This window comes from Ceratina calcarata, unplaced genomic scaffold (genome assembly GCF_001652005.2).
Source record: "Ceratina calcarata isolate Rehan_Ccalc_2016 unplaced genomic scaffold, ASM165200v1 scaffold151.2, whole genome shotgun sequence".
Taxonomy (NCBI): domain Eukaryota; kingdom Metazoa; phylum Arthropoda; class Insecta; order Hymenoptera; family Apidae; genus Ceratina; species Ceratina calcarata.
The window spans coordinates 1,359,547-1,375,314 of record NW_017136308.1 but is presented as its reverse complement, the minus strand read 5'-3'; the positions used below and the strand labels follow the sequence as shown (position 1 = coordinate 1,375,314).

Here is a 15,768-nt window from a genome sequence, read left to right as displayed (position 1 = left end):
TATTATATTTTAATCAATAACTTTCTTTAAAGTCCATGAATGATGATTATTTTTTTAGAAATTTGTTCATAAAAAATTGGCGATTCGATATAGCCTTTTTTCAAAAGTTTATCATCGTTTCTTCTGAGTTATTTTCGAGATGAAAGCAAAGTTTCCTTTGGATTATTGCTGATTACCGTAAGAGTGCATGCAAATTTTAAGTCACTATAATTTTCCCAAAAAGCCATGAATTGATTTGAAATTTTACAGGTAGCTTTTTAATAGTAATAGGAGTCTATAATAACAAATTCTACATGCTAGCACCGTTTAAGTATACAGTCTATACACCCTTAAGTCACGTCGGATTAAAGAACGAAATGGGAGATACTCATAATAATCGAGAGATCGACCTGAACAGTCTTTGTGACGACGCAACTATAGAGGAGATATAAAGGAATCGGCGCAGCTTCTGTACTCCAGTCGCATCCATAAATATCCGCGTGTTTCCTCGCGGTGAGACCGCGCGTTGGAATCCGAGAAATCTTGTTGTTTCCATTGTTGCTCCGAGCCTGAATCTACGAATGCTTCTAGTTCGATTTTCCTGAATCGATAATCGTCTAATTTGAAAACACGGCGAGAGAATAAGGAACTTGTTTGAGCAAACCCGAGGCTGGGTGATCTGAAAGCACAATGGGAACGCAATAACCGTTTAATAACAATGCCGCAGCCAAGCCCTCGGGCCACGCGCATTGTTCCACCGCGTTGTGCAACGGCGTATCGGAAAATAGGGACTTATCATCATCGGCGCGTAGCTCGCGATTAACACGCTCTCTCGCTACCTGAAGTAGAGGATTCGCTGATTAAAACCGTGCGCGGCTGCCGCTTCGTTCTCGACGGAACGCGTCGGCACGCTACTCGTTAGGTGCTAATGAGTAAACCGCGGATTTCATGCATTTATCAGGTCAGGGGACAAGAAATGTGTTTTTCAAATACAATGCATTCCCTTCTCGTATCGTGCATTCGATAGGTATTATAAACAGTAATAAGAACAGGTCTATGTAATGATCAGAGTACAGGACGATGAAAATCGTTGAACGTGATTGTAAGTTACTGGAAGACGATGCACTCGAAACATCTATACTCATGTTTGACTTGCAAAAGGTAGAAGCGATAACGGCTTTTGGCAGACGAAGCGTGCCAGGTATATTCCTCCCCGTCGTGGCACCGATCCAGACCAGCTTCGAAAACCCGCGTCAACGTTTCTTCCTTTAATCGTTCGCTCTGCGTTTCTCGTTATTGTTCAATCGGCCCGACAGGCGAACAGACGAGAAATACCAATGGTAAATGAGAGTGGCGGGACGAATGATAATAAGTACCCTTGGATAGCCGAACATGTTTCCAGTCTAATCGTGCAATCCCTTGGTCGTCCCAATTAATTTAGCGCCACTCGACGTCATAAGAAAAAAAGTAGATAACAAATAATCTGATGAAAAACGAACGACGTAGAGGCGTTTCTGAAAGGGTCGTCGAGGTATGCAGAAACGACCTCTACGCGAAGCGAAGAGATCTTGAACTCGTTTCGAGACAAAAGTATAAGAGCCGACCGGTCGAACGTCTTACCGTGGAAGGAGGAATTTGGACGGCGACCAAAACGCCCGATATAAGCCACCCCGAGAGTGGTGAGAACGAAACCGCGCGAGAAGACGACACCGATGCTTCTCGATCGCCTCGGTGGCCTCTCGAGGCACCGGCTCGTCCGGCCGAATTAGACATCGTTTCCAGGAAGACGTACCTCTCCTCTTCGCATTTACACTCGCACTCTACGATCTTTAATTTTGCGACCGAGCGGTGAGACCTCGGATTATCTTGCAAACCGAAACCGAGAGAAATTCTTGGAACCATTGATCGAAAAGGATCGAACGATTTACCGTCGTCGAACACCGATTTACCTGCGCCTTATTTTGAACCTCGTGGCCGGTCCTCCAAGTGTTGATAGCCGGTTGCCGAGGTCCTCGTTTGTCGAGCAACAACTCGCTCGGGCACTTCTCAAAGATCAAAACGCGTTCCGCTACCGATCCCCTTGTCAGAAACGGTCTGATAGGGTTGTTTCCGGTTCCAGTCGCGGCCGCGGCTCTTATATGCTGTTTCTGTTGCGTGGTCAACTCCGGATGTGGCACTTGTTCAATACGAGGCCTCGGCGAATTGATCCTCGGTCCCCATCTGGACGTCACGGGATCCTTCTCCTCTTTGTTCGCTTCCCTGTCCTTCTGTATCTCCGTTTCAAACTTAGACCTCGTGGTGGATACCAGCTGCTCCGTAGAATTGAAACTGTTGCTGGTCCTCTGCTCCTCCAGCCTCTGCTGGGTCGGAGGATTTTGCTGAGCCGCTCTATACCTGACCTTCGCGTAATCCACTACCGACATGTTCGACAATTCGTTCTTGGTCAGAGCTTTCGCATCCGCGGACACAGTCACGTTACTCGCAGGCGTCGCAGACGCGACATTGTTCACCATGGCAGCGGAAGCTGGCACTAGGCCGGTGCCGTGATGATTGTGACCGATTATTATCGGTTTAACAGGCTCCACTTTCGGCTTCTCCTTCTTTATCGCGGGTTTTTCTTTTCTCTGAAGGCTCTTGTCCACCGACACTCTTTCCTGCTTTCCCTCCGTGATGACAGAGCCCGTTTTCAACGCGTGCAGCAGTCTTTCCTCCACGCGAGCGACTTCGTCAAGGTACACGCTCGAATTCGAGTCGCTGTTCCTTTTCTCCTCCTTGTTCGTTGTCGACTTCATTTCCTGCGATCGCGAGGAATCGGCCACCCTTTTACTGTCGTTCAGTTTGTTCTTTAACGGCCACGTGGTCAGCCCCGAGTTCGTCGAAGAGTCGTTCAGGTTCGATGCAGTGGGAGAGGTGATCAACGTGCTGGTCGGCCTCTTCTGTTGCACGACTATTTTCGACGGGGTTATATCCGCTGGGAAAGTGGTCTCGATGGTTTCCAGGAACACCTCCCGGTGATGCGCACCGGGTGTCTTCGTAGACACCTGAGGCTTGACTATCTGCGAGGGTTTGTTCGCGAAAGGCGAGGTCGGCGATAGCAAAATGTTCCCCTGTTGCTTCGCCTTCGCCTGGCCTACGACCGAGCTACTCTTCAAAGGAGACGTTTGCTGCTGCTGTTGCTGATGCTGTTGCACAGAATTCTTCTCGAATTTCTCCAACGCGAACTGTATCGACGAGGGCAAGGTCTTGGACGGCGATCTCTGCCTCGACGCAGCTATCCTAGCCTTGTCCTCGACCACGAAGTTGTTCACCAACTTCTCCAGATTCTCGTTGTCGAGATTCGGCGCTTGGCTCAAAATGTCCACCGCCGTGGCGCCGCTCGTAGGACTGTTTTTACCGCTGTTCGACGCTGAAGTCGGCGTCAGGGCGCTGCCGAACTTGTCCGCCGCGGTGGCATTGCTATGGCAGTTGAGTATCTCCGTCGGTGCCAGTCCGCGGCTCTTCCAAGTCTGATAAATCGCCTCCGCGTGGTCGCTGATCTGCTTCGCGATCGCCGCGATGTCCTCGTCGCCGGACGTCGCGGCGGTGTCCGTCGGGAACTTGCGACGCAGGTCAGGTTTCGCGGTCGCAGCCATGTCGTCCCGCGGCGTACGACGCAGCTGAGGGTGGTGCTCGATCAGGAAGCTGGCCGTGCGTCTGCTCAGCTCCGCCGAATGGTCCAACACGAGCTCGGCGAGCCGCGAGTCGGTCTCGAGCGGTATCACGTTCACCGGGATCGCGTAACCAAAGTGGATCGCCTGGCAATCGACTTGGTCGCGGCCGGACCTGGTCTCGTTCACCAGACAGGCGTTCAGGTCTGGACAGTGCACGGCCCGGCTCGGCCTTGGATCGACGGTCACGGGGACGAATAGTTCGCGTCGGGTCGCGCAGATCCGGCGCTCGGTCGTCTCGATTTCTATCGCCAGCTGCCGGCCACCGACGCCGCCGGATCCCGCCGTCGCTCCTCTGTACCTCCTCGATACTTCCGTTGAGGATGCTTCCGTGATCACCGAGCCCGCTGCTGCAGGCATATCTCAGGCCAGCTGGCCTGAAAATCTCGTTCTCCACGGCCACGACGGAAGTCGAGCCATTGACCACGCGATCTTCACTCCTTCCGCGTGTCTTCCCATTCTTGTTTCTTTCTCTTTATCGATTCTTCTTGTTTCTATTCGTAACGTTAAGCACGCTTTTCTCGTTGAGCATCGAACGACGAGTCACACGGGCGAAGTTTAGGTACTCGAATGCACCGTGCGCGAGTTCACGTTCGAGTACACTGTCAGCATCATATAGTTTAATTATAGACCAAGTATGTCTACTGTCACTGCGGTGGTATTCGATTCTTGACGGTCACGCGGCTGATGCCGGTCGATCGCCGCTACATCGTCGCGTTCCACGGTGCCACGACGAGCGGGATGATCTGAAAGAAGATAAATATAAATTAGTATCCACCTCGGATCAGATCCGAGCCGAGATGTATTTTCGGATATGATATGCGCGGTACGCAGTATAAATCTCGCCCTTTGTCTCGCGTCTACGCAATTAGAAATGATCCCAGCACCCGCGTCTAACCAATTAAAACTAGAATAAACATGCCGAATTCGTTATTCGTTACGACATTGAATTAAAAAAAAAACAGACACTCTTCAGGTCTCGAGAACCTTTAAGGTTCTATTATAGATTTTGGCGTCTCGGGAGATAGCATAACTTGGTCGCCTTTACTTATTTTTGTACGATAAAATTATTTTACACAGTTCATTTATAGGCAAATACATCCATAAAGTTTAAAAAAATTCCATAGAATATTTTTCTTAAAAAAAATGATCTAATTTTGAGACGGTTGCAATCAATCCGAAAGGTTTATGTCACTATAATTTTTCAAAAAATCCGTGAATTGATTTAAAATTTTGCAGGTAGCTTTTTGATAGTAATACGAATCTATAATAACAAATTCAACGCGCTAGCATTGTTTATATACTATATAGCCTATACATCCTTAAATCATGTAACGCGTGTTTAACGGAAAGCAGCTGTTGCACACGAGGCAAGCCGACAAGTCGTATAAAATAATTGAGATTTCGAATCAAGAAATTCTTGTATCTCGGCAGGTCGCGACGCATTTTTACACAATTTTTTAATCAACTCCTATCGATCCATGCCGTGAGGTCTGATAACGAGACTTTTAATATCATAAAAGTCTACCAGGAAATTAATTATGAAAAATCGTGCTCGGTTTACGTCAACCTCGATCTCACAGTTTTACTCCGTATTTGTTAACAGCCTTTGTCCAAGCTGAATCACGGACACGCCGTATCGGTACTTTCACCCTGCATTGCTACGCGTATGCAAATGCACGCGTACGAGCCGTGATCAAGCGTGCGTGCAGCGCACAGCTTCGACTCGTTGGAAGCCGGGCACGTTTCACGTTCCTCACGTTTTACCGCTCGTATTCCCTTCCGTCCCTTACGCCCTTTTCATTGCCCTTTATAGCCGAAGGAAATTTGTATTCCTCGCGCGGGCTTCTCTTTGTCTCCGACCGACCGAATCGTGCGTTTGGCGACCGGTCATTTTCAACTTCACCATTTCCCTCGTGTCACAATTAAAATCGCTTCAACTCTTTACATATTACATAAACTACCGACAATCTAATCTCAATCCTTAATGCTCCTTTTAATTGTGAATATCGTCCGGCAAATCTAACTTATTCTCATCATACTCCGACTTGCAAGTTTTTAAGTGCCAGATTTTAAATGCTACAATAACGTGTACACGTATTTCTTTTTAACCCTTTGCACTCGAGGCCTTTTGCGCTCGAGCGAACCAGCAACTCGAGACGATTTCGGCTATATTAGAGAACTTTAGGGGTACTTCAAATCATTTTATACCCAAAAGAACGTATACAAATAATAAAATTTTACCAATTTTTTCATTTTTATTGAATACAACAAAATCTGTTAAATATTACAGTTTGCAATTAGTCTCCGTGTAGCGGCGCCGCTCGAGTACAAAGGGTTAAAGTCATTGAAAACAATCTTTATTCATCTCAGGAGTAATATAATTTTGATTGTAATATTTACATTAATTATAATTGAGTAGCTTGGGAGGTGCCTGAGAGGCACACTTGGAGCGTTAAGGGTTAATTCGTTAGTCGATTCGTTTACTGTTCAATTTATTATTCATGGAAAAGCTCAAAGACGTTACAGAGTAGTTCTATTCCACTTTGAATCAATTTTCTTCAGAGTTCTAAAAAATCGAAACGAAGAAAAGCTTCGAGCGTTAAGGGTTAATATCAATCGAAGAAATCTCAGTGAACGTGATATTTCTTCTCATCTTTGTACCAACGAGAATCTCCTTGGGAATAATTAACAAAATCTTCGTAAACAAGAAATTTCGGGATTTTATATTCTTAAGAGTTTGGCTATCATTGATTGGAAAGTCTAAGAAACTGCGATTCTCGAATCCTTCCTCGGTACTGTCGCAGCGATTCGAAACTTTCGTCGCTAGGAGAATTCGTGCTTTCTATTTCCGTTAATGGAAGAGTCGGTCTTATGTCTTTTCTGCCGAATCAGCGTCACGCGTTTCTGACTTTCAATGCGTCTTCTACTTTCCACGATTCTCGGTTTCTCAATCCCTCTCTCTCCCCCCGAGACACGATGCTAGATCGCAGGATTGGATCAACTCGAAACGACTATTCGCGAGAACATTTATGTCACCGGTGATATACACCTCCGTTCATAACTTACAAGTATCTGTCGACCATCGAGAAATCTGACAAACATTTCATCGGAGTCTTTTACGATATGCTCTAAAGTTTAATTCGTCATCTAATTTCGTTATCCAAACCATTGTTATAATCGGAAGAGTTTTTTTTTTTTTAATCCTTAGTTCTTAGCAATGAAACCAGAAATCAGTTTCTTGTAAATCAGGGAGGATACCTGTTGCGATGGATAAACGATAGAACGTTTTCTAAAAATTCATTGAACGTCGCATGTTCAAGTTCATCTCTACACGAAGCTGTGTTAAGGGTCTAAAATACGAACGTGTTCGGAACATTTTCGTCGCTACGAATAACAGAGTTTGTTGAGAGTTTTTAACATCCTTGATGTCAACGACCGGTGAAACATTCTCGACGGTTTTACGAAAAAAAACACTCGAGTCAATCTTTGCTTCCAAGTTATCTCCTGACGGGAGTTAACGAGGACCAGCTTGTAACGCGGTAGGCAACGTATTTTACCAGCGTTCTGGCAACGAAAGTTCGTAGCGGCCGATATCCTAAATTTAAATATATCGCTAGGGATAACGAGGATAGGTGACGCAACGCGAAATAGCATAGATTCTTTACGAGGACGTGATGTAATCTTCAAAAACGAATATTTTTACCGGTTCGTAACGAAACGGGACGCGTAGGGCATACGGGTTTCGGCGTGCCACCGCGGGAGCACAGGCTCGATAAAAATTAAGTGTATAGTTCCCTCGACCCGGTTTCCGACTAACTACCAGGACGTGCACGTGAATCGACGACCTGTATGCGAGTGATTACAGGTTGGTTTCGCGATTTTTCCTCAATTCCACGTGTTCCAATTTCTGATAAAGATGTGACTTCTGTTCTTCGGAACGTAACAATTAGACTAAAGATTCCGAGTTCCTTGCGAATTTTAACGACTGATCAATCTTAATCCTCTATTAAACAAGTCTGTACGATTTTCTGTATTCAATAATTTCGAGTGAGATTCCTTTTCCAGCCTGGAAGAATTATTACCGGACTTCATATTCGATACCATCGAGGAAATACTATTAAAGAATGGCGTCTAATTGTTGGGACAGCGAATGAGGCCAATTTTTTTGTTAACTAATTATTGACGTTAACGAAAAATTTTGTCAAGAAATTTTTCACAAGAAATGTAGGCACTGACGTTCTCTACAAGAAAGGTTGTATGCATTTTTCTTCTACAGTATTTAACAAGTTAAGTATATNTCTTTATTGAAGTTTATAAATTATTCTAGTTATTTTTAATTACAATTGTGATACATTTCCAAAGAAAATAAGATCACAAAACTGATAAAAAAACTTTTTTTTACAATTGCTATCAAAATGACCTGATTTTTCAACTCAAATAACCAAGAATTCTAGGAAATGGTCATTCACTGGTCGGTTTACCCCTAAGTATAATTAGTACAAGTATTAATAGGCATTTTATGGGCACTGACAAAATTCGGCCATTTCACCAAAGGTCATATACAATTTTCTCCTATCTCGAATACTTCAGGATTAATCAATTAATAATTTCATTTATCGTCAATTACTCTTTAACGAGTAGTTTATACGGTTTCCAGCACCGACGAGTGTTTTGCTTTCTACTTCGATGGCAATATATTCTAAAAGGCGTAAAAAATCACGGACTTTTTCGCGCAAAGTTCCATAAGGTTGCCAGTCTCTTTAGTAATCTTTCCTCGGCATCGATGCTAAGTAGATATTTTTCGAAAAACAGGAGTTTGCTTAAAAAACACGTTGGCCCCGGGACGGTGCCAGGACCTCGAATACGTTCCCCGCGTGATTAACTCGCGATCGTCGACATCGCAGACCCGATAAGCGAACGCGTGGCTCGGAATGGCCCGTGCTCGAGCTTGTCACGTATGCATCGTCGTGCGGCGGCGGCGACTCGGTTCTTCGTAGAAGGTATACGTAGCAGCGTCGCATAACTCGGTCACGTTTGCGGTTTGCATCGTTAGAATACGATACGGCCCACTAAAAATAGCGGCCGAGCCGATATCGATAGGCATGCCGTAAAACGGTGTCAATCCTCTAATCGGAACCACACGGTTCCGTACACGCGACAGGTTTCCGCGTCCTCGCAACAACCCCGGCCTCTTCTCCCAGATTCTGACGAAAACAGCGATAATTGAATTTCACGTTTTACTCTCTTATAGACAAGATAGATAATTGCAAACGACGTTAAAGCGCATGCAATATCAAAAGTAAAATAGATATTCTTCTCTCGAGGATTTATAAGAAATTTCTACGTATGAATGTGTTCAATTATGGATAGTCTCATAAATTATTTCTTAACGTGTCGATCTGTCCTAATCTGCACTTCAATATCTCGTTAACACTAAAACTACCAATCCAGTGGAAATGACTGGCTTTGGACGAAGAGATGCATATACAGGGTGAACCACGAATCGTGATCAGTAGAGATTATTTTCTGTTATTAGCAGTCCAATCGAAAATGTTTCTATCAGGTACAGCATGGTTTCAAGAGAGCTTTCACGTGATTATAGCAATTTTTTGTCGGCTCTTTTTTTTCATGATTTATCAAGGCCACCTTCAATTTTTTGAAAATACACCTAAAGTAACATGAAAGTTATGTTATAAGACTTATCGAATTCGTCTTGAAATCCTCTAATAGATAGACGTAAAAAAATTATAGGTGTATTTGTAAAAAATTGAAGGTAATCTTGAAAAATCATGAAAGAAAAGAGTTGACAAAAAATTGTATAAATAAAAGTCAGCACTTTTAGTGTTAATTGGTTCTAATCTGCAGCCTTCTTGTAATCCTTAAATTAGCTTATCGTTCGACGACAAGTGGAGAGAATATTAGGATGCATCGCGTGGGGAATTAGCTCGTGTGACAATCTGAGACTGAAAGGGTGTCGTTATAAATAGTGTCTTAATGCAACGCGCGTCAGAGAAAGAAGAAAAAAATCGATTTCAAGGATGACCGACACGGCCCGACGATTCTCACTATCGATCCGTCGATGAAAATACGTGTTGAGTCCTTCCATCGAATCTCTCTCTCTCTCTCTCTCTCTTCTAGTATTACACGCGAGGAAATAATTTCCCTTCGCTTGATTTCGGTCTTGTTGAAAACAGCTGTTGAAATGGAAATCAACCGAATAGAACAGTCCAAGTACACGAGATTTAACGACAGTTGCGTGCAACGAAGTCCTCGTCGTTTTTTTTACAACACTGAAATTATCCATGTTCCGTCTGTAAGAAACCATAAAAATGTCGACTCGTATCAGAAATATGCACGCCGCGGTTACGCGAACAGCCCGTTCAATCCCAAGGCTAAGCGAGTTCTCGCGGTCAACGCGAAAACTTTTCTACGCGAACAGAATCGCAATAAGCTTGAACAACGGCGTGTTCCACTCGCATCGATCGGTTCACACGATTTTCGTACAATGATGCAATTCCTCGTTCGCTGATAATGATACACGGTGATGCGAGACGTATGCTGACGATGGGTAAGGGCTTTACAGCGGAGCTCGTGACGAATCACCGTTTCCAGAAATAGTCCGTCGAAAATCTTCGTATACCCTCGGTTGCTCGAAGAATTCGTCGCGATGCCGAGGAATTTCTGGGCTTGAGAACTATCGTCATCCGTCTATGCTTCCGGAGAGAGCTATATTAAATTCTTTATTGTCCCATACGAGATTGCCTTCCTGCAGGCAGGAATATGGAAAAATCTGAATCAGGAATAAGCTGGGTGTAACGTCAAAAAAAATGCGAGGTCCACCATTCAGATTCTAATTAATAAACTACGAATTTTATTAATGGAAAAATTGCCAAAAAAGGACATACAGAATGTCGAAGAAAATAAAATGTATGTTGTTAATATCTGAAAGAGTGAATGAACTTCTTATTTGAATTTTATTTTCTAAATTGACAATCGCTCTTCCGGATGGAAATCCATAGTCTAAGAATAAATTAATGTTAATTGTAGATCAATTTTGCCACTGCTTAATGTCTGTCGAATAAGAACGCGTTATCGACAGGGACGTGTACCAGAATTTCCCAAACGAATTTTCCGATATACTCGACGTCGTCGGAAGTTCGCCTCGCTTAAAAGTTTCGCGAATTCTGGAAGACTGAAGCGCTCGAAGAAGTCGATCGACATAGACGTGACGAGAGGTCGTCTTTCGAGCGTCCAATTAAAAAATGCGACAATGATGAATTAAACACGATAACCCATTGATTCGAAATTGTACAATAAATCACGGTGAAAATCGACGCGCTGCTTCCGGTATGCGTGTATTCAGTTTTTCTCTTTGCGGTATGCACCGAACGTTCGATCTATCACGATTGTCATTAGTCATGAGAGACAATTTCAACTTTCTTTGAAATTTCCAAATCCTCGCCTAGTTTCTCTGCACAGACTGCGTTATGATTCTATTCAATTGTAATAACGATACTTCGGAGGATGCTTAACACTGGATTGCCCAAGGAAGTCATTTTGACTGGTTTTGGGCAAATGTACAAATAATAATGCATAAATTATTTTTTTTCCCAAGTGAAGTAAATTTGTTTTTATTATTAACATTTACTAATAACTTGTTATATGACTGTAAATAATATAAAAAATATTAAAAATTAATTTTAGACAAATTTCTTTACACATTATTCTTTCACAATGCAGTTATTTTTACTGCTTTGGGCAATATAAGTATATACTAAGTTTCAGTCTTTCTAGTGTTAAGAGAAAAAGAACGAAGAGCTGTTCGTCAGAGTCGTAGAAACATATGCGAAATGGAAACGACACTCTTTGATGGTACAGGGATAGAAGTGTTCCAGGTGGATCAATTAATCGAACAACGTGAACAGTCGTTTACGAATGTTCGGTTTTGAACTATACTCGGTGGAGCGTGCCGAACGATAGACATGCACTCTTCGTGCATACACGCAGCAACAACGCGCGTATACACTCGAGCAAAGTTTATTTCGGTTCGTCCTGTAATATTAGAACGTGATGCGGACGTTCTTCGTAGACGCAGGATCTAGGAGGCGATGATTGAATCCGAGTACGTTGAATAAATAATAGAATATTCGAGCCTGGTCTAAATCCGGAAGATGTACCATAGAGAGAGAGAGAGAGAGAGAGTCGCATTCGACGATGCTTCTCGAGGCTTGAAATTTAACTACGAAACAGGGAATCTGATTAAACTCTAATCAACGCTAATGCCGATAATATCTCGTTCCTGTTCCGCGACAGACATTTAAGTTTCAGTTAAACATCATACGCCAAAAGTTTTTGTAACCTCATGAAATAAAATAAATCTATCGTTTAAAATCTACGTGCAATAAAGTGCATTAAAAATTGTAGTCATCTTTTCGCTAGAGAAGAACAGACGATCTTTGACTCACGTGACAGAAAAATTTATATGAATTCGATGTAATACTGATATTTTAACGATTTTACTTCTCAAGACTTTTTAATAGGATCCGCAAATATCTCCGTTGTTTACGATAATAATTCTCATTGATCTACTCTGTGATATTTCACGGACGTTGACGTTGCATTGGCAAGTCAGAAACCGAGCGTGGAAAGAATAGTATTGACTATGCATAAACGATCCGAGGGGTTAATGTCGCGTCGATAAATATTGGATTAGGTTCTGTGTCTATTGTAGGAAACGGAGTCGATAGCCGGACAGAGTCTCTCGACACGAAGATACCGGCTGACTTACGATCCGAATGTATTTCTGGCCGCGCATTCCCTCGTACGCGAAATTCAACTCGCGTACTTACATGCACCTCCGTTCACAAGTCTCAGTACACTTACGCCTGCGAGTGCTTCTTGTATGTCAAAAAGTTCAACAGATATGTAATAAATCATGTAATAAATAATATAATAATAATCGTGTAAGAAATCATAGAAATCATAAATAATAATTTGAATAAAATTATAATTCGAGCGAAAGAACATCAGTTTCATTTATGATTAACTATGTAAATAATTCTAAAGCATTGATATTTCACAGAAGAGTTCGTAAAAATTTCTTTTATAGTCTCATTGTCAGAATGTCTCACTCTATGCGTGTCTCAAGACTCGTGGACGAGGATGCAGATACTTATTAGAGGTAATCCTCCCGCTTCCACTTCCGTTTTCCTCAATTTTTACTAAACCTTGCCCATTATCACAGACATAAATAAATGTACTCTTTATAAAACAATGTACAATTTCTCCCTATCGATCGCATTCTCACTCTCATTCTTGCTTAATCCTCTTGCGAACCTCGCCTTCCCCACTTTGCGTTCTTCCTCTCATGCATCTATCTCTTCCTTTCTTCTTCACGTACACACATTTGCCCATATACATCAAAGTACAACATGATAGTTGTTTTTCTTTTATTACAAGTCCTCCTGCTTTTACACCACCTAGACCAATGAATTCCCTCCGGGATATTCAAGGCACAATCCTTCTTTCAAGATTTGTCCGAGTCTAAAATTGTAGCCTGGCGAACAACCTTGGATTGTACTCTTCAGATCCTTGTACCCATCGAGTATCCATTTAAACGAAGCGAAGATTCTCCGATCCGAAGTGGAGCCAAGGAGAGTTAACAACGTAGATATGAAGCATTGCAAGTTATACCCGGATAACGTTTATCGAGTGAAAGGAATAAATGGAACCGAGATTAATTAACGAGCAAACAAAAGAGATTGCCTGTGCAAAGCTGGATCCCACCGCGATTCCTCTTCTGCAGAGCTAGTTCCTTTGAATGCCTTTGCTACTACTCTCTCCTTTTTACCAAAGCGGCAACCGCCCATCCATTCAGATATAATAAAATATATCTCCGCTCGGCGACGCGACTCTTCCATTCAGCGCCGGCTTTCAAACGGTTAAAAATAAAGTCAGCGTCGGAGCGGTATACGTCCACTTTCTTAAGATCCTCGATCACGGATTCGTGTCAAAGATTTTACGCGCGATTCCATCGATCTTTAAGACTCACCGGGACGTTGTCCGATTTTTCTCACGCTCCGTCTATTCCGATCCGAAAATCCGTCGGGGCGAAATTCCGAAGGTGCACGGCCGACACAAATAATCGACCGTGGATCAAAATAACGGGCGTAAGGAAGATTCGACACGGGAGAGACACAGTCGGAACGAGACGCTCTTTGCACGATCGCGCGAGACGGACTGAGCAGCGTTGCGACAGAAAAGAAGGCTCCGCAGGCTCTGTCCCCCACGAGCAATCTGCTCGACTATATCGTGAATCCTAACTTTAAAATCGAGCCGATAAGCACCGATCAAACAGCATTCCTCACGTAACGTTTAAGCGGATTTTAATCGACGTTATGTTATAATATGACGCGAGCGATGGGAGATTTTTCATTCGTACAATGCCGGCTTATTTCGAGCTGGAAGATGTCCAAACGCGATCCTGATTGGCACGAGATATTGGGATTCGGCATGCGATCGCGCTGCGTTTTACCGGATATTTTCGGCAGGTGTATCAGCGCCGATTCAAGGGAGCTTCGTGTCCCGATCGATGAAGAAATGACGAGACAATGGATCGACTGTATTTACCATGGTGGTGGAAAACGGAGCGATGTAAGTAGGCGTGCGCCGGTTGACCCGCGCTGCGTCGCGTCGGGGCTAACGCAATTTACGCTACTTACGTAAATCAACGTGAGAATACCCGACGGCCCAAGCGAGTTCGTAATCGACCAATTTATACAGCAGTTCCACAGTCTCGACAATTAGGCTGCGGATCGTTGGCCAAAATAATATAACATGGAAAGGGAATTAAAAAATCTGTCGTCATTTGAGAATTACGGAATTCTCTTAGTTTCAATATTCTGCATACAGCATCGAAGTTGCTGTGTACCGATCATTACTTCACAAAATGTCAGACGAACAGAGAGAGATTGAACGAATTCATAAATGTTAATTAATAAACGAAGACCATCCCGCGAAATCGTTCACAATGCACGCGTTTCGAGGTCATCGAAATCCGTTATTGTCAGCTGGTTTTTGTTGAACCGCGAGGTCGAACTGTACCCTCGAGCCAGTGGGTCAAGCGATACCCTCCTCTCCCCGATGACGACGTGATTTAATTCGCGACTCGTGCCTCTCGCCCCGCGTCCCATCCCGAGCGCGATTTCAATGAATCCTCACACCCACGTGTCGATTAGGCGAAATGGTTGAATTAATACGATGAAGAAGAAGAAGCGAGCGTCTGCGTTGCCTCCGTCCAAGTTAATCAGTACCGTCAACGTGGACGAATCGCTTTAAGGAAAGCAGTTATAAGCTCCGATGGTTATATGCGTTTCTCGCGACGAGTAGCTTTGCAGAATGGTACGACGCGCTCGGAAAATGGTAGCCGAAGGATGGTCTAAAGTAAATTTCGCGACGGTCTCGGACGGGCGCGGTTTAGAGCGTCGCGTCGGCCCTTTTGCCATTCCCTGGAGGGTTCCTTGGCCACTGTCTACGAGCCGATTTAATTATTCCACGAAGGTAAACGCTTTGAGTTTTCCGGCAGTGGCAGCGTTGGTCGCGAGCGTTGCGAACGGAAGAAGAGCTCGAGCCAAATATATTTCTGGACGCCAGAAACGGCTCGACATTTTCTTCTTCCTTTTTTCCGACCTCCTCTCCTCTTTCCGTTTTCCCTCCGTCGTCGATCCGCGTTCTTTTCTTATTTTCATCTTCCTTCTTTACTCCTCCGTCGTTTCCATTATTTCTTCTCGCCCTTTCTTCCGTATGCTCTATTGTTTTATTTCTTCATCTGTTGAGTCGGAGAACGTTCCCATGATCAAACAGACTTTTTTACATCATTCTTTTAACTGTTTCTCGAGCGATGAACGACATTCCATTTCTCTTCACCACTCGTTCACTTTATTTTTTCGTCCATCTCAATATACAGTATAGAAGCGTAGACTCTGGTTCGACGCTTTCTTCCGTGTAATTCTTATCTAATTCGTTTTGCATTCGCCGTTAAGGATGTATTGGCTATACAGTCAATCCCAAAAGTTTATGC

General features: G+C 43.7%; 1 protein-coding gene across 4 annotated transcripts in view; it reads right to left on the bottom strand.

Moving 5' to 3' along the window:
• The window catches only part of LOC108632188 (serine/threonine-protein phosphatase 2A regulatory subunit B'' subunit alpha), a 42,600-nt gene that overhangs the window by 11,607 nt on the left and 15,225 nt on the right, over positions 1–15,768 (bottom strand). For 3 of the 4 annotated variants that reach the window (XM_026819469.1, XM_018036602.2, XM_018036600.2), the window contains exon 2: positions 1,929–4,432. In XM_026819469.1, the coding sequence (XP_026675270.1) occupies positions 1,929–4,046 (2,118 nt within the window). In that variant the 5' untranslated portion in view covers positions 4,047–4,432. Of the gene's footprint in view, positions 1–1,928; positions 4,433–13,740; positions 13,915–15,768 lie in introns of those variants that run through there. The other variant, XM_018036601.2, reaches the window with a different exon arrangement.